We start from the raw sequence: 27,963 nt of genomic DNA on the forward strand, positions 1-27,963 counted from the left end.
AAAAGTATCTTGCCTCCGAGGGCCTGATGTATCAAAATAACAAAACAAAAGTTCCTTTTGGTATTCTTTTACGTTGGGTGAATGCTCTTCACCCCTGCTTCCCCTTTTCCAGGCAAAGACCCTTCTCGAATGCTAGCCTCCCTCTGTCGGGTTCACCACAGCCTTTCACTGACAGTATTTTCACGAGTTCCAATGTCTTTTTAAACAAACTTCCACTGTGGACAACCTTCAGCCGGGTTAACTCTTGTCAACGCAATGTTCACAGGGTTATCGTGCTTCACCATGCTTTGCAGGCATTCCTCAGCCGGGTTCACATTTGCCAGCTACACAGTACACTTTGATTTATCCTAATGCGGGATTCATTTCCCTTAGTTTTCCTCTTGGTCACGGGTCAAAGACGTTCGATTGTACAAGGGGTTTTACTCGACCCTTGTCTGACCACTTGACCTCTTTCGTTGGCTCTCCTAGGGCATCCTGGTATCTATGGTCTTAACAATAAAAAGGGGACCAAACCAGAGTCTTTCGAATGTGCACCCACATGGCGGCGGACCACTCTGCAGCTGGTCTCTCCCTGCTTTCGAAAGTTCTTAAACACACAAGGTCTTTGTTCTTCAATTCACATCATATTGCCATTTGCAGCTTTTGCTCAACACAGTTCGTTTTATTATCGATTCTCCATCCGACTCACCGGTTGTAATGAACCCCTTGGCATTTCTTGCCTCGGGAGTCAAGGACGGTACCACGGTAGCAAGCATCTCCCCCTGCCTTGGTTATCAGTGTAGGAGGGCCCTGTGCACCATTGACATCTGTTAGACTGCACGCTAGCTGTTGTCCCCGGCCTTATTGTCATGATCTCTGCTTCCAAAAGATCAGGACTTGCCCGACTCCCTTGGAAGCAGACCCATAACCCCGGTTCCGAGTGCCAGCCAGTCCCAATTGGGACCTTTTGGACCCTGTCCTGGCGCCAGTGGCACCAGGCTCATAAAGATGCCCAGTCCCAGCGCTGGAAGCGCCGGGCTCATAATGCTTGGGTGGACTTACCTGCAGCAGACCATGCTGCTTACTTACCTGCCAGTTGAACCCCTGATCCTCTTCTGTTTGGGACTACTTTTCCTGTTGGGTGGGGCAGGAGCCACTCCCTAGGTTCAGAACACTGGAACTCTTCTGGAAAGCAGGAACTCTTTTCTTACCTAGGCGTGGCTGTGGAAGGAGACACCTAAGCACTACAGGAGGCTATTTAAACCACACCCGATGGATGAATCTTGCTTTGTTATTCTGCATTCTCTGCAGCAGAACGCTCATCGTGTCTTCTGCTTCTGATCCTGGGCCTAAGGGAACAAAGGCTTACCATCCTGGAATCCAGTCTTCAGCAGCACCTGTAAAGACAAAGAAAGAACAGGTTAGCACTACGGTCTTCAGTGGCAGCGCATCTCTTACCTGGTCCATCGGCTGTCACCAACGCCTCGCGCTGCATTCCGGCATCTGAAAGACAAAGGCTTACCTACTCTTCGCACGCTCCGGAGGCCTTCGGCGCTGCATCCCGCATCTGAAAGACAAAAGAAGGTGCGTTTAAAGACATTGGGCAACTTTATTACTCACGTGCCATTACTCCTTCCCACGCCGAATCCAGTGGGTATTCCAGCACCCTTCAGCTTCTCTAAAGCTCCGAACTTGTACCTGCAAGATAAAAGGGACAGTTAGTGCGCATCGTGAAGCAGGCTACAAGCGCTTACTTACGTGCTTCCAGGCGCTTCTATTCCTCACGCGGGTTCGATCCTCAACTCTCATCAGCCCGCCATCCGCCATCGCCGGAACCCTGCAAAACAAGAGATATCATTACAAAAGACTTTTAAGACATTTGAAGTGCCCAGAACTTACCGTTCGTGCAGTTAACGACGGACAGCAGTCCTCTGAGGTCAAGAGGCCTGCACCCTTATCCAGTGAAGAAACTGGTTACGGCACCCTGCCCCGAGGCAGATGGAGAGCTCGGCGTTCACTTACCTAAGGTGAGGGCGTTAACCTTTGGGGTTCTACAGGAGAAGAGAAAGGGAAGAGGAGAGAGGCACTCAATAACCCCAGTTCATTAATCCCATATTTTCTATCTGCAGACATCTTACTCTTCAAGTCAGACATACAGTGCACAGAGGTCCAGCCCAAAGAGCCAACCGTGTGTTACACATCAACTTTGAAGATACGGCATTCACCCAGTCAAGACCGGCGCCTCTGCGGGAATCAGGTGAGCGTTACACTTATGATTATTTTCACTGAGGCTTTGCGGGTCGGGGGTGAAAGGGGCAACTGCACTTCCTTCCTTGTTGTCCTTTCGGTTCTCGCCACCTTTCTCCTCCTTTTGGAGTGCCGTCCTGCAATAGCTGCTTCCTCGTGCGGTTTGCCTTGCTCAAAGTGTGCTCTCGTGCTCCATCTTTTATCCCTAAGGGATAAGGGGCGTCAAGTGTGTGTAGTTATTGTCAATTGCCTGACTCTGCCTGACCCTTGTGTTGCGACATGTCTGGTAAAAGGCCCTTGTGTTAATCCATTGTCTTTCATGGTGTAAGAAGGTTTTTGTCAGAAAAGGGGTCAGAGGGGGTAAAACAGATGAATATCATACGGGGTAGGATGGGGAAAACGTGTTATAAAGAAGGGGGTACCACGTCTCGCACATCAGTGTCCCACTTCCACTCCCCGAGCACCCCCCATCCAAGTGCTCCTCCCGCACTGGTGGTCCGCCCCCAGAAACTGGATCCAATAGCGATGGCCGTGTCCTTGTCACCTGGATGACAGATCCCCAGTGAACTAGCGGGTTGGACGCCTTCAGGTTTCTCACACATTCCACAGCACATTATGTCTGAATCGTATTTACATTTCATTTTGTGGTTTCAGCATTTTACTTTCTACATGCATGCATTCTAACATGTATCAACTTTAAACAAAAAGTAACACTAAAGTGACATATCCCATAACTATACTGGATACATAGGAAATTAAAACATTGTGCTTACTTCGCCGCACCCCCAGTCACAAATATGGCGAGCGCAACATAAACCCCTCTTGATCGTGGATACTTTTCCTGGCCACCCCAGCAATTTTGGAAGGGGTAAAACGTGTCCTATGAGGATTGCCATCTTGAGAGGGAGAATGCATGGAAGGAGACAGTGGTCTCTGTGGAAAGGCAAGATATCATCCCGGCAAGCTCACCTGTGAAACCGCGCTACAGCCATCATGCAGTGGCGAGTCTACAGCGGCTGCCATAGCTTCCCGGTAAGGAGGACGCAAAAGGAAAGAGCTGGGGGCTCCCATTTAACCACCATCGCTCACGCTGTCTGGAACGCCCTCCCACAGCATATCCAAGATTAACCTGCTTACTCTCTTTTCCACAAAAAAGTAAAGGCATACAAACATGCGTAACCCTTACCAGATCCGTAGTTGCCTGTATATCCTACATGGACCTCCCTAAAGATTGTAATCTATTTTTTCTATACCTTTGTGTAACTCCTGCTGTTCCGTTCTGTTGCACCGTGATACCTCCAGGTCTGGGCGCCATACAAATAAAATAAATAAATAAAGGCCAGGTAGATCTCTGGTTCCTAACACCCACTCAGGGGAAGGTACTTGGAAGAGATGGCCAGAGTGGTGCCTAAGACCCTCAGAGATCTGGTTTATGAAGGGAGGAAGTAGGCAGGGAAGATTGGGAAGATGGTGAGAATGATACCATCTTGGCGAGGGAAACAAAAAGTACCATTTGAGAAGTAGAAGAGAACGTGGACCCGAAGGAAATCTAGCTTTGGTTAGGAGAAGAGCTTCTATATGAACAGAGAGAGTAGAGCAACTAACTTCTTGGAGAAAGGGACAGGGGTACCATATTAAAAACAAGAGATCAAGTGGCACAGAAGGAAAGCCTTGTAGAATACAGTGCAGAAGAATGTTTGTGAGGAACTGCCTGCACCACGGTCAAAACAAAACACCACTCTACTTTAATGAGAAACTCACCATCCCAGAAGGCCAGCGCACCACCTGAAGGCACAGCATGAACAGGCTGGAAAGAAAGAACTGCAGGATTGAAAACGGGAAACTGGTGTTTTCCCAATGCACATAAGAATGACTTCCTCCATCCTACACTTCACGAAGGACCTGAAAAACCTTCTCTTCAAAGAACATCTCACTAATTACTTATTGGCCCACCATACCTACTGTGATGAATCCAATGGAGTTATCACAGATTCCCTGGCTGCGACCTCCTACCCTGTGGCCAGGGCACGGCAGCTGCTACCTAACTGACTCTGGGGGCGGCTATAGGAGGGCGGATCACATGGGAGGAGACAACTGCCAGAGGGATGTCATGGCTTCATTGGATGAGAAGCGGTATCTCCCCCTTTCCCATGAGGAAGACCCTCTAATAACCAAGACCTTTTTTCATGAGGAAGAGCATCTAATACCCAAGACGTTAATGGCCTATTGTCACTTGCTGGTTTCCCCTTTTAGAGGCAGTGAAGAAACCTCTTCTCCATATTCTGGTCAAACCCCACATATGAACTACATATTTATTTTTTAATTTATTGGTGTTTTATAACGCGCTTCATACCTCAGTTGGGGGATCCGGGATTCAAACCTCTGTTGCTCTGAGTGGTCTTGCTTCCAAGACTAGCACGTTGCCCCTGTGCTATCCGCCATTAGATTCATCACATGAATACACAAAGCTTGAATACAATGTTTTTTTCTGGTGGGCTTTCATGTAAAACCACTGAGAAAAACGATATAAACACTATGTCCAATGACACCTATGGACTCCAACTCCCATAATCACCCAAGTACTGAGACGAGGAGTATGAGGGAGTTGGTACAGGTAACAGGAGCCTGAAGCTCAAGGTGCAGCCTAGTTCTACATAATCACTTGTGCATGGGACATTTAAAGATGGAAACCGCACTATTGATTGGGGCAGTGCAGGAGATGACATTGGCTGATATCCAAAGGCTTGTCAGCAGGAGAAACATGCACTGGTGTGGCGGAGCGGAGGAGACAACCGAGATCGAAGGAGAAATGCAGTATGCGAGCAGGAAGTGCTGTGAAGACGCTGGGAACTGCAAAAGAGTTCCTGGGTGCTCGGCAGCTCAAAGAGGCAGCGTTCTCCAGAACAGGTCCTAAAGGAAAGCAGGCGTGTAACCACAGAGACGCAAAGGAAGCTGGAAGGATGTCTTCTCGCTCCAGAGTGAGAAACGAGTGAAAGAGCCTCACCGCAGAAGCGCAAACCGGACCGGAGACACTGGAGAGAACAGATGAGTCAACCCTAAGCTAATGGGTACCCCAGGGTGTTCCAGCGACCGCACCAACAACAATGTGATACCATTGCTAGGGCTACGAGAAGATTGTTTGAATGCAGAAAAGGAAAAGTACAGAACACATAAGAGGTCTTGGCAAAGGAAGGATACCAGGCAATTGAAGCGCATAATGTAAATTTACTGTTTAACATTTTAAGTGCTGAGTGTCTATTGCTCTATCTGTAATGTACTGTGTAACTTGTAATGCAATTGTCTGAGTGTTTATGACCGATATGTAATGTACTGTGCAACCAGTAATGTAATGCCTCTAAGACATCAAAGTTGTAACCATATCCATAAGCAGTAATCCCCGCCTAGTTGCCTTTGGGCTATGTGCACTTTACAAATGAATAAATAAATAAATAAGAAGTCCTGGCAGGGGAATATACCAGGCGAGTTGCAAAGCTACTAGAAATAATAAAGGACAGTAGTGCTTCATTAAGGGAGGTGAAGCTTGTGTTAATGAAAAACTGTTGCCTAAACAGGAACCTTGTGAATCCAGCAGAGACACAAAGGAACTGTTAGTAAAAGAGACGGATCTGCGTGAAATTACTGAGTTGAAAAGTCTGACCACCAAAAGTTCGTTTTACACCTATACATTTTTATTAATTTTACCCACCTCCCCACATATACATATGTGAATAAATGGGGGTCGGACTTTTGGTGGTAGGACCTTTCTACTTAGGTAATTTCATCCTAACCCAAAGAGACAATTGCCATCCTACTTAAGAATCCAGGGGAAGGGGGAAACACCCTCTGGATCCAAGGTCTTTCAACTTGGAGAACATTTTTGTTGGAGCTATTATTATTTTGAGTTGTGAAAACCTTTTTGCCATTATCGGGTTGAAGACCTGTCCTTTGCACCCTTTGTTTTATTTATAGTGTGAGGGTCAGGATAGGATGTTTTGGACACAATGATGGCTTTTCAGTTATTTACATTCCGACACAGACCGATCCTTCATTTTGGTTTTTAGGTAGGGAAACTCCTCTTTCTAATAGATGGGGAAAATACCTCTGTGAGGCTATTTTCATTTCATAAGTCTTTAGCCACAACACAACAATCTTGTGTCCGACTCTCATTGCTGACTCCTCACACTACCCATTGCTTCCCCATGCACCTTATTTATAACCCATGACTTCATCCCCCTTCAACAGTACTGTGTTGCTTCCTGTTAAGATGGATTTCTAGAATGTGGTCTGGTGGACAGATTTTAGGAGGCCACCCTAGTTACAGTGAACAGGGGAACTCTGAGAGGGTAGCCAAACACAATCAAGGTAAACATGTAGAGCAGTCAGTGATATGGCAGGGCTCTTTTTTACGAGTGTGTGAGTGGAGTCAGGGGTCTACAAAGAGTTCACTCAATGAGGCACATAATCATTACATTTAGACAGGAATAAATACAAATACACTATTCTCCAACTCAAGGCCTTGAGGGCTGGAATCCTGATGGGTTTTCAGGATATCCCTCATTAATATGAACGAGAAGAAATGTGCATGCATTTAGAATCCTTGTATTCAAATTTATCTCATGAATATTAATGAGGGATATCCTGAAAACCTGACATGGTTCCGGGCCTCGCATACTAAAAAATTAAATCAGCAGATGGTATCGCACAACACTCAATAATAGTCTGAGATATGGCCCCTTTAACTCCCGGGTCTTCAAGCTGACAACCACACCACCGCTACTTGGGGATAGGAACCTGGCTCTGAGGCACAGCCTTGCTAACCTTCAACCCCACAATCCGATAATAACACCAGGCAGTTCTAAGGTAACAGTTATCATCCCATGACTGAACCTTGCCATTCTTTACTGTGGAGACCCCAAAGTCTATATAGAACTCCTTTACCAACGCTAATATGTATCACTTCGATATCAGTTCTTCTAAGTCTGTTGGTCATGATGCTAAGAAGACTACGCTAGACTGATGAGAGCGAATTATAACCTTTTCCTGAACAGGACTGCGATGAGGAAGACTGATGGCAATGCAGGTGGTATAGCTGACTCAAGTACTAGCACGAAGATGATCAAATATAAAGATCTCCAGCCATGCAAGTAATGAGATGGAAGTGGCTGCCAGGAGCCATAAAGAGCGGCCCAGGGAAGAAGCAGGAACGTTACACTTCTGTGGAGGAGTGGTCACAGGAGTCTCATAAAAACAGACAATTGGTCTCAGGCAGCCGCGGAAGACTGCAGAGGTGCTGCGCGCCAAACGCGGGAGATACAAACCTGTGTCGCTGATCTGGAGGGAGAGAGCTCCAAGGATGCTGGTAGTCCACTGCACCAGATGATCGTAAAGTCTGCACAAGCAAACCGGTACCCAGCAGTGTCGAGAGGAGGCTGGAACGGAGACGGCAGCTGGGAATTACATTGCATAGCTGCAGGGAAAGCGAGACGCCAAAAAAGCCAAACTGAAGGCCTGCAATCCCAGGAAGCCCTGGCGACATGCTGAAACTCCCAACATGGTAAAGGGTGACACGGGAGACGGGAGGGGACGCAGGGCTGCTTTCCCAGAGGGCGCATGCAGTTGTCTCTAGTACCCTTTGCAACAATAACGCTTGAGTGGCATGGCAGGGGCAGGAAGCCTACAAACCACCACCTCGCAGTGGTGGAACGAAGCCCGTTAACCACCAGGGAAGGGTCGAGTACCCCGATTACCAAAAAGTGAACTTGAGAGGGAGAGTCCCTCACAACAGTGGGAGAGATCAACCCACTGTCAGCCAAAGGCGGGTAGGGGACAGAAAAGAGTCCTCTTCCTCATGGCAGTACTTGTCAGGGAAGTGAACTAAGTGGGCAGGATTAAAGAAGATACATCTGGGTTGCGGACCCTCCTAACACTCAGAATTGGATGTTGTAGGTGTGAAGCCTAATGAAAAGACCACCAGGGGAAGGGAGTCATTCCTTCTGATTGTAAGGAACAGATAACAAGATACCAGGAGAAGGGAGTCATTCTGGTAACCCAGACCGGCATTAAGGTCCAAAAAGACCTCTGGGAAGGGACAAATTCCCTCATTCTGTCTGAGACTGGACATTAGGAGAAGGGAAACATTCTCTTGGGCCACCAAAAAAGTTTAGTTTGCAACTTTACTATCCGGGGAAGGGAACCATTCCCCCTGAGACACAAGACTGTAAGATCTGGGAACTTTTTCAACAAACCAGGAGCCATAACCCAGGAGAAGGGAGTCATTCTCCTGCAGCCAGAACAGTTCTAACTAATACTTTAGTTTCTAGTGTGAGGACCTTATCTTTAGTTGAGGCAGGGAAACCCTTCTTAGGAATAGTGATGGGTTTTCTCTTGCTTTCTTGTTTAATAAGTCTTTTAACTCCAAACATGCCACCTTTGTGTCAGCCTCCTTCTTCTGTAACCTGTAGAAAACCTGCGGGTATTCTCCCAAGTAGACCTCGAGAATCCCTTATTCAGATGGCCGGGGACGGGCTGGCGTTCTCGGATCCCAACCCTGGGGGTGGACGAGCAGGGAAGTATCACCTGGGTAGGGGAGCCAAGGGTTATGCTTGGGGGAATATCCAAGTTGAGACGCTTTATTATACCAGGGGAAACGGTGAGTAGGACGAAGTCCCTGTGGCTTTTATATGCTGCTCTACATCTACCTCCTTTCCGTCCAATATATCTCCCTTACTAGAATCCAACAAGCCCTTTGCATTTGAAAAACCCATCAAAAACCATAACTGCCAGAATCCCTGCTACCCTGTCTTCTACCCAGATATTCCCAATCATTCTTCTTCACGTCCCTCTGCCATTTCATTCCCGAACACTTAATCTACCTTGACCAAACACTACCGTTCCCACAATCCCCTCTGTTCAATTCACTGGCTATCCCAGTTTGTTTCACAAACCCTACCCCGAGATCACCAGAAAACCCCCTAGGACGAGGGTTATAATCCCATAGAACACCTCTTTCTCTCTATATCCCGTAGGATACTCTGAAACTCTACAACCTTCCTTTTCCAACATGAACACCTTCCCATACGGTGACTAACAACGGACTGTTTCTAAAACTGTTTACCTGACCTGTCCCAACCCAAGGGTCCAGGCAAAGTCTGGCAGTTGACCAAAACCTCACACACCTGATGGCACTTTCCTTTCCCCACAGGGATAAAAGGTGGAGCACAAGAGCATAAGGGGGAGTAAGGCAGACTGCACAATGTGAGACCTAACTCAGCACGGCAGTTCAAGAGGAGGAGGAAGATGGCGCAGACCGAGAGAGAAGCGCCCTTGCCCTTTCGGACTAAGGCCCGTGAAACCTCTGCAGAAGGAAATTTAAGTCCACGAACAATAGCCAGCGTCTGTTGCAGCAGATGTCTATGAAACATGAGAACCTCCTCCGCTGATAACCAAGCCGGGAGAGACGCAGATCTCTGTGCTACCAACCTTGACTCGAAGGAGAAGAAAGGCTAGCGGTTCATCACAGCAGATCAGTCAAGGGAAGAGCCGATAAGAAACTGAACTGTGTTGAACGATAAATAGCCAACGGCTAATTTGAACTTTTGAAGAAGCATAATAAACTATTGATAAGAGGAGGAAAGCCAGCCACAGAGTGGTCTGGCACCACAAGGGTACTCGCGAAGGAAACTGTGGGCGATTACCAGAAGATAGAAAGTACTGTGACTAGAAGGCCTTGGGAAGAGGCGAAAAGAGGTCAAGATGGTGATACAGGGGTCTTGTAAAATCCTCTGTACGGTCTAAACTCTTTGACCAGCAGATGATTATGACGCAAAGGGAATTGAATCCCGCTTGGTGAAATGAGTGCATGAACAATGCATTGTAAAGGTTGGCAAGAGTGAACCCAGCAGAGGGAAGCCGACAAAAAGGGGCGAAGACATTAAGATTCGTGAACCAAGCAAAAGCCATAGTGTACCCAGCGGAGGGAGTCTGTCGTCCGAGAGGGTTCTGAGCCCAGAAGAGGGGGAACACCAGGGGGAGGGGGATAACTATCACCGGAATAAAGAGAAAAACTGTTTGAACTTTTGTTTCCGTACTTTGAACCAGACAAGCCCTCAAAAGCAAAAGAACACAGATATCTGAGGCCCTTATATCATTAAGGAGCTTTCTAGGCATCTGCACCAGGAAGAGGGGGATCCAAGGGTGCACACGTCACCCAAAGCTCATCAAGAAAAGGAACTGTTTATTTGATTAAGTTGAATATGATTTTGTGAAGGGTCATACGCCCGGAAGAGGGAGACCCAAGGGGAAGCTATCTTTTTTATACATTTTTTTTTTTTTAATTGTATTTGGTTAATTCAAACCTTTACACAAAATTTCAAATAATCAAGTTACAATTAAAATTTCAGAAAAATAAAAATAGAACACACAAAATATACAACAATGAAAGAAAGATCAACACAAATCAATTAATCAACTAAGATACACATTAGAAAAAAAAACAATTAAATTCATTCAATATACTCTCAACAATTGGAAAAACCCCAAATAATAAATCACTTAAAATCAAAAAATACATTCACTTCAGATAAAATAGACTAAAAAATGCATTTGTATATTTCAAGTGATTTCAGAATAAATAGGTTGCTTCCCCCGCTAGCTATTAGGTATTGACCAAATCTACAGATGCAATGATTTAATAAAACCCGACAGGGCCAACCCCTCACGGATATTATAATTTTCAAGACCATGCTTCCATACCATTTCAAGACCATGCTTCCATACCATGTCTTCATCAAACACAAATGGATTCATTGCTAAAGGCACCAGCTACTGTACTCTTAACCCCTATAATGGCAAACATTCAAGCACCAAATGTCTTAAGGTTTCCAATTTCTCCATACAGAACCTACAGGCAGCAAAATCTGCCGTAATTAGAGATCTCCTTAGTTGAATTTCCCTAGTCGGGTATAAATTCCACCGCACCCTAAGTAGAATACCTCTGTAAAAGTGATTTGGAAGTTGTAACAGTATCCTAGTCAGGGTACCTCTTTGTCTATGTTCATGAGTCAAATGGCTCATGGATAAGAGTGGAATGTATCAATGTTCTGGATCCAATCATAATCAAATGACGCTTTCTTGGGTTCGAGATCAGTGTCTTCAGAGTCCCTCCAATCTCATTTAGGATATATTCTGATCGCACTTGGAAAGGCCATTAATACACAAGTGATCCCAATTTCTACCCATTAGTTGGTATAAGGAATCGGGGATGGGCGCATTAATTTTTGAGTCGAGTACAGGTGAAGCCCATTGTACCCGTGCCCAAAGTGACACAATCCCCAACTCAAAGCGGATAGCTGATATTGGTACCGCATTTGGTACCCCAAGGATTCTCCTCCAAATTTTTCCCTCAATTCTACTCGGAATTTTACACATGTTATCAGATCTTAGTTCTAGGCCGTAAGTCAATTTAGGCACAATTTTGCCTTCATAAAACATCAGTGCAGGTTTGAGGGAGAATATACCATAATTTTGTTCACTCTTAATAATCTGGGCTTCTAGAAGTTTTGCCTTGTGCATCAAGGCCTCATTGGCTACCTTAGAGCCTTTATAGGCAGAAAAAGTGCAGCCCCAATACCGAACAGTATCCGCAAGGTTCAGGGCCATACCTCCAATAGTACACACAGGTCTTTGGTCATTACTTTTGCTTTTCTAAAGGCAAGAATCTTAGTTTTGGTCGGATTAATAATCAACCCGTTATCCTTGGCATAGTTCTCAAATGTATTCAATGATCTTTGCAGCCCAACTTTGGTACAGTCAAAGATCAGTATGTCATCTGCGTAAATAAGACATACAATTTTTTCTTTTCCAATCTTTGGGGCAACCAGCCCTTCTTTAGCAAGCGGTAGCATTACATCGGAAAAATACTGATTAAATAGCAAGGGGGCCAGGATGCAGCCTTGACTGACCCCCGATAAGATTGTATTGTCCTCGAGATGTCACCTTTTTGGCTTAATCGGACCTGTATGCCACAGTTTTCATAGACCCCACTGACTAATCTCAACAGCCCATCAGGCAGCCCCCATTTAATGAGTTTAGGCCATAATCTGCCATGGTCAACGCAGTCAAATGCGGCAGTTAGGTCGATCAAGGCCATGTAGGTGCACCCCCTAGTTTGTAACCAAGCCTCTTCCTGCACACATTTGAGAGCCAGGCCATTAATGTTGGTAAAATGGCCCTTCCTGAAGCCTGTCTGAAATTGGGCAAACGGATGATCAGTAGAAGCCCAATCCTCCAAGTGTGAGAGCAGGAATACTGAAAAGATTTTACAATCGGCGTCAAAGGGCGAAATAGGTAGATAGTTTCAAGGGTCAGTCCTGCCTCCACACTTAAAGATGGGGACCACATGTGCTGTATTCCAAAAGCTTGGTGTAATCCCTGTGGTGATAAAAATCCCTGAATTCCAGATATAGTAGATTCGTCCACATATTTCGATCTTCTTTAAAGGTGTTATTCATGAGGCCCATAGGTCCTGGAGCACGAGATCTCTTGCACCTGGAAATCAGTCCATAAATCGTGGCGAAATCTAACTGAGGGTCCCAAGTATCAGTGCCCATCAGTTCCTGTACAGCCGGGCTAATAATTGAAGGAGGCCCAAATCTGTCCTCATGGAACTGCACCCATTCTTGTTCAGAGATTGAATTAAGTTGGGTTATTACATAGTTAGGATCTGTGGAACTGAATTTTGTGTTTGTTTGGATACACCAGGCCTAAAAGGCAAGAGACTATTTATTGAAAATAGATTTAGCCATCAATGAACCTGATTGCTTATACGGAACTGTCGGCTCGTGCTGGGAAAGCTCGAGTGTGTGCTGTGCTCAGGAGATCCACTTTGTCCCGTGCATAAAACGTGGGCAAGGGAGACCCCTGGCAATCCCATCCTGACTTATTATTTATAAACACTTCTTTCTTTCTGTAATTATTTGTAAGGAATTGGCAGTCGTTTTCTTTTTTTTTTTAATATAGGCCTTTTTATTTTGACACGTCACAAGGACTGCTTTACTTTTAATTTGATGGTCGAAGCTTGCTCCCATCTTAGATTTCGATTTAGGTTAGGCGTTTTTCCCCTTGCATTTATAGGTCAATAAACACCCTTGAACTGTGATCACTTGTGTCTGTCTTTACTGTTGCCACCATGAGTTCCTTACAGAGCTTAAATTTAAAAAATATCCATGTGCTTTATAGTATAACCTACATTTTCGATTTGAGTTATGAAATGTGCAGGTTTTTACAGTAGGTTTTGCAGGGGTGCTCCACATGTGATTTATCTTCCAATGCCGCCCGAAAACTGCAGTAGTTGTACTCTGAAATTGCCTAGTGGTTTATTTTCTCTGAGGAACTCAAATAAATGAATATTTGGAAACAACTTGGCTCATCATAGCCCTTGTTTGCTGTATGCGAGTAAGCACAAATGCAGAGGATGTTCCAACCTGAAGCCTGCTTTTCCCAACAAGTATGCAGCACCATAACCTTACAAGAAGCCTCCCGAACCACTCCAATGATGGCACTTAGTTGCCTTTGTGCACACTCAAGGCGCACTGATGCAGCTTTGCTGCACAATCCGTGCTATACAAAACCCCACTAAATGAATCTATTCTGTTATAAGTTAGAGGGAACAAAACCTAAGAGACAGAATTTGACATGCAATTGAAAAACTGCCCTGGAATCCAGAGATGTTTGGACATCGAAACCAACCCTCAGAGAATATTCTTTTAACAACCCTAACCGCAAACTTAAGCGAAATTTCAAACAATGTCAGGCTTACTACCTCTTAAATCTATCCAACGTAGATGACGGTGTTCAGCAACCCCAGCCTTGTTAACACATTTCCTTTCAAGCAATAGTCAATTTTCAAAGATTTATTCATGTCATTGAATTGTAAGTTGTAGACTGCTCATATGTAGTTCCATGGGAACTCCATACTGAAAAAGCACATTGTCCTTCAGTTGGGAGTTGCCATGGAACTACTTATTAGCTATCTAAACATAACAAACACACTCCTGCTTTTTAAAAAGCTCAGTCTACTGCAATCCACTGCTGTAATGCCACATGTTTGGCCTGCAACGTAGATTATTAAGAATAAAAAACATTTTCTTTTTATGCAGCTGATGTTTTCTTGGCATTGCTGTGTTCTTTCCTTCAGCTCCAGAAAGCATGGCGTAGGCTGACATTTTGTTTCTTTTATTTTTTTAAAGTATCAAAGAAATTTTGGTGTGGAAATTACTTTGTAGAGTTGAATTAGCTTATTACAACCATGCTTTCCAAGGAGTTTGGAGTCTCTGGAGATAGTTTGGGACTTTGACTGCAATTCTCATCAATCAGTACTTTCTTTTAATCGTTAATTTGCGAAGTCAGCTCCCAGCCAGCAGTAATTCTCATTAAAGCCTCTTTTCCAGGCATATCTGGGAACATTGGACTTAAATTCCCTGCAAAAACCGGTTCTCTGTAGTGATCTTATCAGGGAGAACTCCCAGGTTTCCAGAGTGATGCTGCAAGTTCGAGGACTTGGAGGGCTCAACTCCCAATCCCAGTATGCATGGAGTACTCCATCAACGGCAAGTTGAAACTGCAGTTTATTACAGACAAAACCAACAGGGAGGGATCGATACAAGAACTCAGAAAAATTCCAGCATGTCACACAGTAAATGGCGCACAAGCTACTTATGTTAAAAAAAAAAAAAATACATCACTACTCCGTCATTACATGGGCCGTTCTCCAAAAACCTATTGCTGTGTGGGATTGGCCATCAGGCAAATAATAACCTATATGGGTACCTAAATGTGTTAATCTACTGGCTCTCACATGTCAGGTGGCTTGCCTGTCTCGTCCCCTAGTACATTGTTGCAGAGTAGTGGATTTACCATTGGTTCTTGCCCGTTGCTACCCAAGCGTAGGGTGCTAAACTGTGATTGGCAAGAGCTGACGTCCCCAGGCCTGGGACCCGAAACGGTTCTCAGCTCACTGTGCACATTTTCAAAGTGATACGAATGATTGTGTCTGTATTGTAACTTGTGTGCATCAGCTTTGCCTTAGGAGACCATGTCCCGCTCATTGCAACACTTTTGCACATTTGTTGCATACTTGTTGCAGCCTGCGTCTGGCTGTCTGGGATCGGCTCTTCCTTCCCACCACCGATCACTGTCCATTGTCTGCTTCAGCTGCATCGCACATCTAGAGACCACGAAATAGAGCTCTGCAGCTTCGAATTATGAGTATGTATTTCACTTCTTTTCAGCTGGTCCCTTTGTCGTCTGGGGATTGGAATGTCTTCATACTTCTTAAACTTGGCTGTGGGTTCTGTATCGCGCATCTTGCTCCCTGTCTAGCCTGAATCAGCTCAGCTCGTCTCCTGTTCAATAATTTGAGGCCTGATGTCATTTTCTAAATCTTATAATGTGGTTTCTACATTGTCCATGTTACACTACATTATCTATGAGTTGGCTATATGTGGTTTGATCAGGTACCATATATCCTCCTGTATTTCCACGCAACTATTGGCTTTAAGCATCAGCAAGCTCGATCAGGATCTCTTGTGAATTGCGGTTTCTGCATTAATGCGTTTGCCCCAGACACCACCCCATACCCTGCCCAACGCCATTTCTACCATCCACGCCTCCATTTTCAACTAACTTTACCATTGCACCTAATCACCCCTCCACTCTCAAGGCACAAGCAGCCCCTTATACTACTCTTATTGTAGGCAATGCCAGACTATCTTGCCTCAGATCATGCACTAAAACACATTGTCTTCACCACCCACTCCCCATCACAACGCCCAACCCATGCAAGCCTTACCACCCCAAACCTAGCAAAAAACAAATGTCACCCAATGCCCAGACCTCCATCACCCCAACCAAGGAGGTCAAATGCCAACACCCTAACAATGACAAAATAAAAAAGCCTGAGACACCATCCAGCTTCAAAAGCGCCCTTATCAATGCCCGATCTCTAGGAGCCCATGTCATTGAAATACACGATCTTATCACTGAACGAAATCTAGATCTTCTGATAATCACAGAATCTTGGCTTCACCAAGCCTCAGGCCCCCTACTTGCATTAGCCTTACCACCTGAATATAACATCCTCAGATCAGATATAATACACGGCACGTGTGGAGACTTAGCCATTATAGCCAGGACCAACATACAACTCAGATCAATATCCATTGAAGATATCTCAGGTTATGAACTCCTGCTAGAAAAGCTTACTATAAATGATAAAACTACCATCAACATCATAGTGATATATAGAACTCCTAGTTCAAATAGTCACCCAGAAACATATATTCCCCTTCTACTCTCTCCCCTCATAAAACCCAATACAAAGTGCATCATCCTTGGAGACCTGAACCTTGGATATAATGACATCCAAGACCACAAAGCTGCACTATTACAAACAGCTCTTAAAGAGATGAAAATTACCCAAATGGTGAATGATCCCACTCACATCAAAGGCAGAATCCTGGACTGGATTCTAACATTAAACACCAGACTAACCATTGACTCCATCACCCCAATTGGCTGGACAGACCACCACTGTATACATTTTACCAACATGATGGATGCACCCCCACCTTCCAAACCAAACTACTAGACACCATTGAAACCAGAAACCCCCTCACTGTAGAGAACTTCATCCCCCACCCTCCAAAAAAATCTGCTATCCAACCCAGTCACCAGTGATGATCCTAATATCATAGCAGACTACTACCACACCTGCCTCTCCCTTACCATCGATGAAGTAGCACCCATGACAAAAAAAACATGCCGCACAGACAAAAGAGCCCACTTCTGGTTCAACAAGGAACTAGCTTCCTTAAGAAGAACCAAACGCTCTCTTGAACATGCCCACAACAAACAACCCATGCTTGATTCAGCCAAAGCCTTCAAAGAATCAAACAAAATCTATAAAGCAGCCATAATATCCCACAAAGCCAACGCTTATAACTCGCGTATAAACAATGCCTCTTCCGATGCCAAAGAACTCTTTGCCATCCTCAGAGAATTAGAAAATCCTACGCCCAAGTCCACCACAGAAAAGGCCAGCAAGGAATGGTGCACCACCATTCAAGACGCACTCTCTGCCAAAATTACGCTGCTACAAAACAAAATTGCCACCAAAAGATCACTTCTAGCAGAACAAAATCCTGGAAACACCAAACCCACCCCTCTCAATAATCCAATGCTTCCTTTTCATTTCAGCCCAGTGTCACAAGAATCAGTACTCCACACTATGACCAAACTCAAAGCTACCAATTGCAAAGGCGAAAGTGTCCCAGCCAAACTAGTTAAAGCGTGCGCAAGTACCCTCATCCCAACCATTACCAACTTTGTCAATTCCTCCTTCAACTCTAACACAGTCCCAGCCAGTATCAAAAAAGCCTGGGTCACCCCACTCCTCAAAAAACCAACACTTGACCCCACAATACCTACCAATTACCGTCCTATAACAACGGTACCATTCCTACTCAAACTCATTGATAAAATAGCATACACACAATTCCAAGCTCACGTTGAACACAACCAACTGCTAGGAACCAGACAATCGGGCTTCAACCATAGTACGGAAACGGCCCTCTTGGACCTCAAAATCCAGATGGACACTATTAGAGATTCAGGCAAACTCTGCATCCTCCTGCTGCTAGACCTCTCTGCAGCTGTTGCCCTTGTAGACCATAATAAACTCTGTACATCGCCAGCCAACAACTTCAACTTCTCCAGTGATGCCGCAATGTGGGTGAAATCTTTTCTGGTAGATTGCACCTCCAGAGTGGCCGTAGGCAAGGAAGCTGCTGATCCTATACCAGTGCCCATTGGAGTTCCCCAGGCCTCTTGCCTCTCCCCTACACTATATAATGCATACACCAAACTCCTCTTCTCTGCCCTCGACGATATGGGTGTCATCTATACCAACTTTGCAGATGACACCCAGATCCTCATACCCATCTCAGGGAACTATGATCAGGACCCACTGGTCATCAACAAAATGTACACGATCATCCAAGATTGGATGGCACTAAACAGTCTGTCTTAACGATGAGAAAACTGAAATTCTGATTGTGGGATCGCCAACCAAAATAGCTTCACTTCACCCAGACTACACCTCCATCAATATAGACGGCTCTCTAATCCCAGTACTCAAGCAAGTCAGAACACTAGGTATTTATCTAGACGCTAACCTTACAATGACCAAATATATCAGAACCCTCTCATCAACCACTCATACAACTCAAAACTGATAGCGTTAAGCCGCCAATTCCTAACCCCAACCAATTGCCTCACATTAGCCAGAGCATTGGTCTTATCTAAACTGGATTATTGCAATGTACTATTGCTAGGAAGTTCCAAAACCAACCTCACCAAACTACAACTCATGCAAAACAAAGTACTAAGGGCAGCACTAGGAATAAAAAGGTCTGATCACATATCTCAGACTAGGAAAGATGCACACTGGTTACCCATTGAAGCAAGAATAATCTTTAAAACACTCTGTATTGCACACAAATGCCTTACCAAAAAAGCACCCATCCACCTGACCTAATCTGCAACTTATTATGCTTAACCTGTAAAACCTGACTACCATGATCCTATACATATATTTCTTGTACTACCTGATATTATGTTTGTATGCTTGTACTACCAAATATTATGCCTGTTATGCTTGTACTACCAAGTACTATGCGTATGACCATTGATTAAGATGTCTGTAACCATGCCGTGATACCCCAGGGTCTGGGCGTGTAACATATGAAAAAAAAAAAAAAAGAAATAATGGCAAAAATAATAAAAGCTATGACAGTATGTATATGTATCTGTCCTCTAACTATAGAACTGTACGCTCATGTTCTTCATGTCTTTGTAACGCTCACCTGATTCCCGTAGAGGCGCCGGTCTTGACTGGGCGTATACCGTATCTTCAAAGGTGATGTGTAACACACGGCTGGCTCTTTGGGCTGGACCTCTGTGCACTGTATGTCTGACTCGAAGGGTAAGATGTCTGCAGATAGAAAATATGGGATTAATGAACTGGGTTATTGAATGTCTCTCTCTTCTTCCCTTTCTCTTCTCCTGTAGAACCCCAAAGGTTAACGCTCTCACCTTAGGTAAGTGAACGCCGTGCTCTCCATCTGCCTCGGGGCAGGGTGCTGTAACCAGTTTCTTCACTGGATAAGGGGAGCAGGCCTCTTGACTTCAGAGGACTGCTGTCCGTCGTTTACTGCACGAACGGTAAGTTTCGAGTAATTCTAATGCCTTTAAAAGTCTTTAGTAATGATGTCTCTTGTTTTGCAGGGTTCCGGTGATGGCGGATGACGGGCTGAAGTGAGTTGAAGATGGAGCCCGTGTGATGAATAGAAGCGCCTGGAAGCACGTAAGTAAGCGCTTGTTGCCTGCTTCACGATGCGCTCTAACTGTCTTTTTATTTTGCAGGTACAAGTTGGGAGCGGCTGCAGGGTGCCGGAATACCCACTGGGTTAGATGTGGAAAGGAGTAATGGCACGTGAGTATTAAAGTTCCCCAATGTCTTTAAACGCACCTTGTTTTGTCTTTCAGATGCGGGATGCAGCGCCGAAGGCCTCCGGAGCGTGCGAAGAGTTGGTAAGCTTTTGTCTTTCAGATGCCGGAATGCAGTGCGAAGACCTCCGGAGCGCACGAAGAGTAGGTAAGCCTTTGTCTTTCAGATGCCGGAATGCAGCGCGAGGCGTTGGTGACAGCCGATGGACCAGGTAAGTGAAGCGCTGTCACTGAAGACCGTAATGCTAACCTGTTCTTTCTTGTCTTTATAGGTGTTGCTGAAGACTGGATTCAGGATGGTAAGCCTTTTTCCTTAGGCCCAGGATCAGATGCAGAAGACACGATGAGCGTTCTGCTGCAGAGGATGCCGAATAACGCAAAGCAAGATTCATCCATCGGGTGTGGTTTAAATAGCCTCCTGTAGTGCTTAGGTGTCTCCTTCCACAGCCACGCCTAGGTAAGAAAAGAGTTCCTGCTTTCCAGAAGAGTTCCAGTGTTCTGAACCTAGGGAGTGGCTCCTGCCCCACCCAACAGGAAAAGTAGTTCCAAACAGAAGAGGATCAGAGGCTCAACTGGCAGGCAAGTAAGCAGCATGGTCTGCTGCAGGTAAGTCCACCCAAGCATTATGAGCCCGGCGCTTCCAGCGCTGGGACTGGGCATATTTATGAGCCTGGTGCCACTGGCGCCAGGACTGGGTCCAAAAGGTCCCAATTGGGACTGGTTGGCACTCGGAACCTGGGTTATCGATCTGCTTCCAAGGGAGTTGGGAAAACCCTGACCTTTTGGAAGCAGAGATCATGACAGTCTTTGAGTGTGTGTTTGTGTCGCGCAGAGCGGATTTCATGTGTGCTTCATGTCTAACGCTGCTATGCCGTGGTGTCATCAGCAACATGGCTTCTTGGTGTTTAGTGCAGGTTGACCATAGAGGTTGTCTCTGACCATAGCAGTCGGCTCTTCACTCGCGCATGGATAGATTTGTACCGCACCTGGTCCGTATGGCTGACTGAGAGGGTACCTCTCAGTGTATTTGTCGATCATTGGTGCATTTGGGATTCGTCCGAAATAGAATGGGTGGCTGCAGTATTTTCTGGCCTTACGTCTTGTCATGAACTTGGTGGAGGTGGTGGTCCTAGGATCCCAACTCCCTCTTCAATCTCACCATTCCAAGTTAAATTGATATTCATTATTGAGGTCCTTACTCAGAAACGTTCTGCTTGTCTCCAAATTATCTGACTTGGAATGCAGCCCAAGTATGTACTTCTCGCTAGTTCAGAGGTTTTTTTGAAACTCGCCCCATATTCCAAACCTAGGCATTGTCATCGACCATGCAAGCTTTGGTGACTTTCACAGCTCATATTGGATCGCTAAATTAATAGTGATCCTTGACCCTGTTTTTTTTGTTATAGGCTGCACAATACCTGTTTTGAGTCTGCTTCATGTTCTCTTTAATCTGTATGGCAGTTCTCTCTGGTGGCAGGGTAAATCCAAACACCCCTAACCAAGACGGTCGCCTAAAGTCTTTAGCAGCTCTTCTGCTCATAACATCAGGCGTGCACCCAGTGGTAGGATGCTTCCTCACTCAGTAAACTTGCACATCTTCTCTGTCTTGCCTCACTGAAAGCGGGTATGCCCAGACATGGGTCCTTGATTACTGGGCCATAGGGTACCTAGCTGTACCCCACTGAGGAAGCCCAACAAGGTCAATACATGTCTGGGTTTGCTTGTGTTTCCATGCAGAATGCATTTGGTCTAGCAGTTTGGGTGGACTGCTCCCATTGGTGGCAGGACCAATACAGATTTGCTTATGGCTGGTCCCATTCTGCCAACGTGCAAATGGGGTAAAAAGCAAAGGTCTGGAAGGTTAACTAGAACAGTGTCCGTGATTAAGATTCCTCTGTGAAAAACCTGAAGGTGTCTCACAACCTCTAGTAACCGGGGCTCTGTCATCCAGGTGGTTAGGACACGGCCATTGCTATTGGATCCAGTTCCTGGGAGTGGACCAGTGCGGGAGGTTCACCTGGATGAGATGTCTACAGGGAGTGGAAGTGGGACACCGAACTTTGATCCCCTTTCCTAAAACACCTTTTCCCCATCCTACCAGGTAGGATACCTAGAAGCTCAACCCCTACCCCCTTTCCCGACACTAACACTTTCTCGTATACCTGACATGTCCCAACACCCTGGTCAGGCAAGGTCAGGCAATTACAAATACACACACCTGACTCCCTTCACACTTCCCCACACAGATAAAATGCGGACCACGAAAGCACACTCTGAGTAAGGAGCACACGAGGAAGCAGCCGTTCCAAGGTGGTGATTTAACAAAAGGAGAAAGGTGGCAAGACCAGAGAGGGTTGCAAGGAGGGAAGTACCTTTGACCTCTAGAAACTGTTACTTTCACGTGCCTTAGAAAGTGAGAAGCCTAAGACCGGGAACTGACGCTGATCTATTTGGCACTGTGCATCAAAGGTATCTGGGGCGCTTCCATGTTGATGACCAAGGCCGGGAGAAGCGATTGCAGCCATGGTACTGCCCTTGCCTCCCGCAAGAAAGCCGCATCAGTAAAAGCAGCATAGCCGGTGAGTCGAACAAACCAATACGAAATCAGCTTGTGTTTGAACCAAGGTTGCAAGCGGCAACATTGTTTAAAGAAATCAACAAAGGACAGTGTTTGTAGCACATGTGATGAGAGGCGCGAACAAGTGTAAACTAAAGGAGTCAATGTACTTTGAGAAAGCACTGGTCCGGTGCCATGCGTTGGTGCTCATTCGAAGGTCTCTGTTAGGTATTCAACTGAGTGGTAACTGCATTGTAAAATAAGGAACTTCATATCGAAGTGGTCCTGCGACGGGTCAAGCCAATCCCTGTGCATATTCGAAGGCCTTTGATAAGTATGAAGTGAATTGCAATTGGTCCGAGCCAGGTTGAGGGAGACTAATTGAATGTAAAGTAGGGATCTGAGCCCAGCTGAGGGGGGATCCAAGGAGAGACATCCAAATCATTTAATTTTAGAAGAAAAGAACTTTCTCGTTTTTGTTTGGTCATCAGGCTGTCCGAATCAAGAGACTTTGATGGGAAAGAGACCTGACCACAGAAGGCCCTGATACTGGAATTGGAACTGTATTCTCGTGTCAAGGAAGCCAGAGTGTGTGCTTGGCTCAAGTGAACCGCCTTGCCCCGTGCTGAAAATGTGGGGAAGGGGGGCTAACGGGCCGAATATCCTGACACTTTCTTTTCATGAACGTTCCCCTACACTATTTGTAAATTAAGGGTAAGGATTGGGAATAGGATTTTTAGTATAAGCCCTTTTTTTTTTGGCAAGACTCCACTAGGACTGCATTCTTTATTATTTGATGGTCGTAGCTTGCTCCCATCTTCGATTTAGGTTTAGATAGGCATTTATCACAACTCTTTGAAAGTTCAATAAACACCCTTGAACTGTGGTCATTTGTGTCTGTCTTACTTCGATAACATGTCTTCCTTATACCGCCCATCGCCGTTACAGTTTGCCTCACTGGATACCATGCCTTTGTTAACCAGTTGTACACTGTCCGACACTGCTTTTAACTCTTTCTACAAGTCTATTCAGCTTTGGATGGTAAAGAGCTGTGGTTTGTGCATAATTCCTTTGTTCTCGATAAATTACTTACTTCTGTGTGACAATAATTGTGTATTGGTTTCTGTCACTATCATGGCTGGAACCCCTTCTTTACTGATTAACTCCATAAGAAATGTTGCCTTCTGTCACCGCAAGACTTATCCTAGCCTCAAGCCCAGGGACCGCATCTCGCCAGTGCTGAAATCCCTCCACTGGCTCCCAGTGGCTGCAAAGATCAAGTTTAAGACACTCTGCATAGTCCACAAGGCTTTCTGGGGCCTACAACACTCTTGTGTTACTTTATTATGATTTTTGTCTCTGTTTTTCTTGAATAAGTAGATGTGCGTTATTTAATATTTTCTTTCACCCCTTTACACGGTATGCACCACCTTTAAGTTCTCTTCAACACTCCTGTTTCTACACTTAAACTCCTTCTTGTACAATCTGGCCTGGTTTACCGGTGTAATCCATCTACTATCTACCTGCGGGAATGTCAGACTTTAACACCCTATGATTTTGCTACCTTCAGAGACTGATCTCTTGCCGCCAAAATCCTCCCTTTCCCCCCACTTAAAAATGTCTCTTCCTGCCCCATTACCATCAGTATGAACATCATAGGGGTGGCAATAAAAGCACTTCACAGATGTCCCTTCCCCAATTTTCTTCATACTAGAATGGAATTCTGGATACGCAATATGCCACTGCATTTCAGCATCTCTCTTTTAGTTCCTTCATATACCACAACCCCCCTATTCTAAACTCTTGGCCAATCTGAGTGAAACTTTGTTTGTCCCTCCTTACCTGCAGGACGCTAAGCAAGAATTTGTGGTTTGTTGTTTGTTTGTTTCCTCCAAAACTATCAAGGACCACATCGACTCCCTGGCTCCTGCCCTAGCTGACTTTTGCAACCACTCCTTCGCCTCTGGAGTCTTCCCTTCCCCCCTCAAGCACTCCCTTGTGCACCCTCTTCTCAAGAAACCCTCTTCCGACCCCTCCTGCCCGGCTAACTATCGCCCTATCTCCATCACTCCCTTCCTGGGCAAGCTCCTGGAGAAACTGGCCATCTCCCAGCTTAACCTCCATGCTGAATCTGTTGGTAGTCTTCATGACCATCAATCTGGTTTCAGAGCTGCCAGAAGCACGGAAACTGCTCTCCTGAACATCCGTGAAGACCTGCTCTTGAACCTCGATTCCAACACTCCGTGTGTTCTCATTCTGCTCGATCTCTCCTCTGCCTTTGACACTGTCAACCATGCCATCCTGCTCAACCGTCTCTGTGAAAACCTGGGTATCACTGGTCAGGCTCTGGCGTGGCTGACCTCTTTCCTTTCAAATCGACCCTCCCAGGTCCAACTGGGGTCCTTCCTCTCCGACATCTTTTTCTCCACTTGTGGTGTCCCCCAGGGATCTAATCTCTCTCCCTGGCTGTTCAACCAGTATCTGGCACTCCTTGCCCACCGCATCGCCGCTCTCTGCCCTAATTTCCAGTGCTATGCGGACGATACCCAGCTCATTTTCAGGCTACCCTCAGCCTCCCCCTCTCCTTCCCTCATCTCTGACTGTCTGTCTGCTATCCAGGAATGGTGTGCCGCCAATGACCTCTGCCTTAATGCCAGTAAGACTGAGATTCTACTCATCGGTACACCCACTCCCTCCTTCCCTGCAGCTCTCTGGCCTGCCTCCCTTGGCCCCCTCCCTGCTCCTACCTGCAATGCAAAAAAACCTTGGGGTCATCTTCGACTCCACACTCTCCTTCTCTCCTCATATTTCTGACGTCGCTAAGAAGTCACACTACCAGCTGCACCTCCTCAGAGGTATTCTTCCCTTCCTCTCCTTCCCCCAGAAGCTCACTGTCTCCCGAGCCCTGGTTCTCTCGAAGCTGGATTACTGTAACAGCCTCTATCTTAATCTGCCTGCCTCCACTCTCCGCCCTCTGCAACTCATCCAGAACAGAACTGCAAGACTTGTCCTTGGCCTCAAGCCCAGGGACCGTATCTCTCCAGGACTGAAATCTCTACACTGGCTCCCAGTGGCTGCGAGGATAAAGTTCAAAACCCTCTGCACTGTCCACAAGGCCTTCTGGGGCCTTGGTCCTAAATACCTTCAACTCTCTCTTCCCAAATATCTTCCTTCCCGAGCCCTTCGCTCATCCGCCTCCAACTCCCTCAGGGTCAGCCGCTTCTCGAAGCAACGAGCTGGGGGTAGATCTCTCTCCGCGGCAGGGGCCTCCCTCTGGAACAGCCTTCCTGCCTCCCTGAAACTTGAGGAGAACTATCTCCGGTTCCGGAAGCACCTCAAAACCTTCCTCTTTGCTTCTGCTTTCTCTCTCCCTCTCCCCTGCTGAACAGCTAATATTCTTCACTGAAACTGCACTGATTCTGCAACTGGACCACTCTTAACGGCCTCGGTCCTGGGCCCAGCCACTCTCCACTTGCACTGATGCTCTGGAACCCCTCTGCACTGCGGGACTGTCTCTGTATCCCTACAGCCCCCCCCTTTTCCAGCACTTGTTCTGCACTTACCTTGCACTTGCCACCAGCTGGCCCCATTTATTTATTACTTTACGCCACTTACCTTGTACTGCACTTCCCCCCCCTCCCCTCCCCTTGCACTTTTCCCCCTCCCCCACCCCTGCACTTGCGCGATCTGAATGACACCTGGCCTAGTAGGATCGTTGTCTGTCTCCCCTTGTTCCTCCCCTCCCTGCCTCGTCGCGCCTTGAAACACCTGTGTATAGGCGCGTTACAAATGCCATATCATATCATATCATATCACAAATACAGCCCCTACAGGAACTCCCTGAAGTGTTCTACCAAGCAGAGGCAAATGCCTTCCAGTCTATAATCTAGTAGTTCCTCTCCACCTCAGTCAATAAGTAGGCAGTATAAATAGTTACGATTGTACTCTGTTTTGCCCTAAAAAGATGGTCTTGAACTGCCACAAGGCCTGTTTGTACAAATAGTAATTTGTGGTGGTCAGTTCCCTGTACCCTACTCCATGTCCCTCCCATACTGCATGTCCCTTGCATGTCGCATGGATACCATGGCCAAACTTGTTTTTGTACAGTTCAGTTCTCCTGGGTACTTTTGCAAGAGGACTTCAAAAGGTTAAATTGTAAGCACTGTAAATGTTATTTCATTAGTTACTGACCCAGAATTAGTGTTAAGTTCTTTGGAGTAACTTTTCTATTTGTCTTTATTCCTTAGTTACTGATTTGTCCTCCTGTAACTCGGTTCTTCTATGGACGCAGAGAATGTTTCCATAAACTTCTAATACAGGGAGACTCATCGGGGAGACTATGCATGTGGAGTGTTCCAGATATTTTAGAAAAACAGGACAATGTTGAAGGTATTTTTATTTGTTTCAGATTTCTCTCTCCTTTTTTTTTTTACATACATCATTTTAGGAATTTTCAAGTTTTTATGTCTTCTTTTAAGTTGTTTTACTTCCAATTCCCCATTCAGCCACTGTGTTAAGCTAAGTCTGAAGCTGACATTGTTCTAGGATACTTACTTAGTGCATCCCTTGACTAAATGTATGGTACGTCTGCACACCTTATGGCCATAGTGAGAGCAAATTGGAAATGGACTTGGAACCTCTTAATTATTATAGTGATGTGGTTTGATCCTTTCTTTCAAAGCAGAAATGCCCATATATGTGGAAAATATACAGCACACCACACTCCACCCACACCTCTCTTGTTTTTGGATTCAGACCCTTGGAGACAGATTAGAATAGTTTGAAAATGCCAGACAGAATGGGCAGCTATTGGTCAGATGACACAGACCCAACTAAAAGGTCAGAAAGAAGCCCCATTGATAAAATATTACCCTTACCCTTCACTTCATTTTATATTTACTGTTACTTGTGATTTAGCCCAGATATTCTTTCTTAAATTGAACCCTTGTTAACTGTAACATTAGAAAATTAAACACTTAACCAGCTGTGAAATTGGTCACTGTAACGTTGGAAAATGTAGCTTTGTGGTCAGGTTTTTTCACCCCTTCCGTTTTACCATTATGTTGTTGTTTTGGTTCAAACTGTAATATTTCCTTTTTATTTTCCTAATGTTCCCAGGCACTTCAAGGGTCTACTTTTAAATCTTGCTTAGTGCCAAATTATTTTTTTTGGTAGTCCTAATACCTTTGGTTATGTTTTTAACAATTGGTATAATATGATCTAATGTCAGGCCTAGCGTGAACCTTAAGATATATTTGACTTTACCTTTTTGTTAACAAATTAACCGTTTTCCTTGTGAAACTTTCATTGTTTGCAGGACTTAAAATGAAAACATCAGTGTGCCTTCAGGAAGCCTTTGATAAACTTGAACCTTGCCCTGCTGGCATCATTGACCAACTAAGCATGATCCCTAACAGCCGTGAACCTCTTAAAGTCACGGCCAGTGTGTATATTCCATCCCACGGACGACTGGTTTGTGGTCGTGAAGACGGCAGCATTATAATTGTTCCAGCCACTCAGACGGCCATAGTTCAGCTCCTTCAAGGAGAGCATATGCTAAGGCGAGGTATGACTAAACACTTTTGTTCAATACTGCATAAGGTTATGGGGCCACGTTA

The 27,963-nt window shown here is 45.5% G+C and overlaps 1 protein-coding gene across 4 annotated transcripts in view; it reads left to right on the plus strand.

The window, feature by feature from the left end:
• WDR7 (WD repeat domain 7) overlaps nucleotides 1-27,963 on the plus strand; it is a 2,460,073-nt gene that overhangs the window by 341,872 nt on the left and 2,090,238 nt on the right. For all 4 annotated transcript variants that reach the window (XM_069627029.1, XM_069627030.1, XM_069627031.1 and 1 more), the window contains 2 exons: nucleotides 26,593-26,734; nucleotides 27,663-27,911. In XM_069627029.1, the coding sequence (XP_069483130.1) occupies nucleotides 26,593-26,734; nucleotides 27,663-27,911 (391 nt within the window). The remainder of the gene's footprint in view (nucleotides 1-26,592; nucleotides 26,735-27,662; nucleotides 27,912-27,963) is intronic.

The sequence above is a fragment of the Ambystoma mexicanum genome, chromosome 6p (assembly GCF_040938575.1).
Source record: "Ambystoma mexicanum isolate Mex_15411 chromosome 6p, UKY_AmexF1_1, whole genome shotgun sequence".
Taxonomy (NCBI): Eukaryota; Metazoa; Chordata; class Amphibia; order Caudata; family Ambystomatidae; genus Ambystoma; species Ambystoma mexicanum.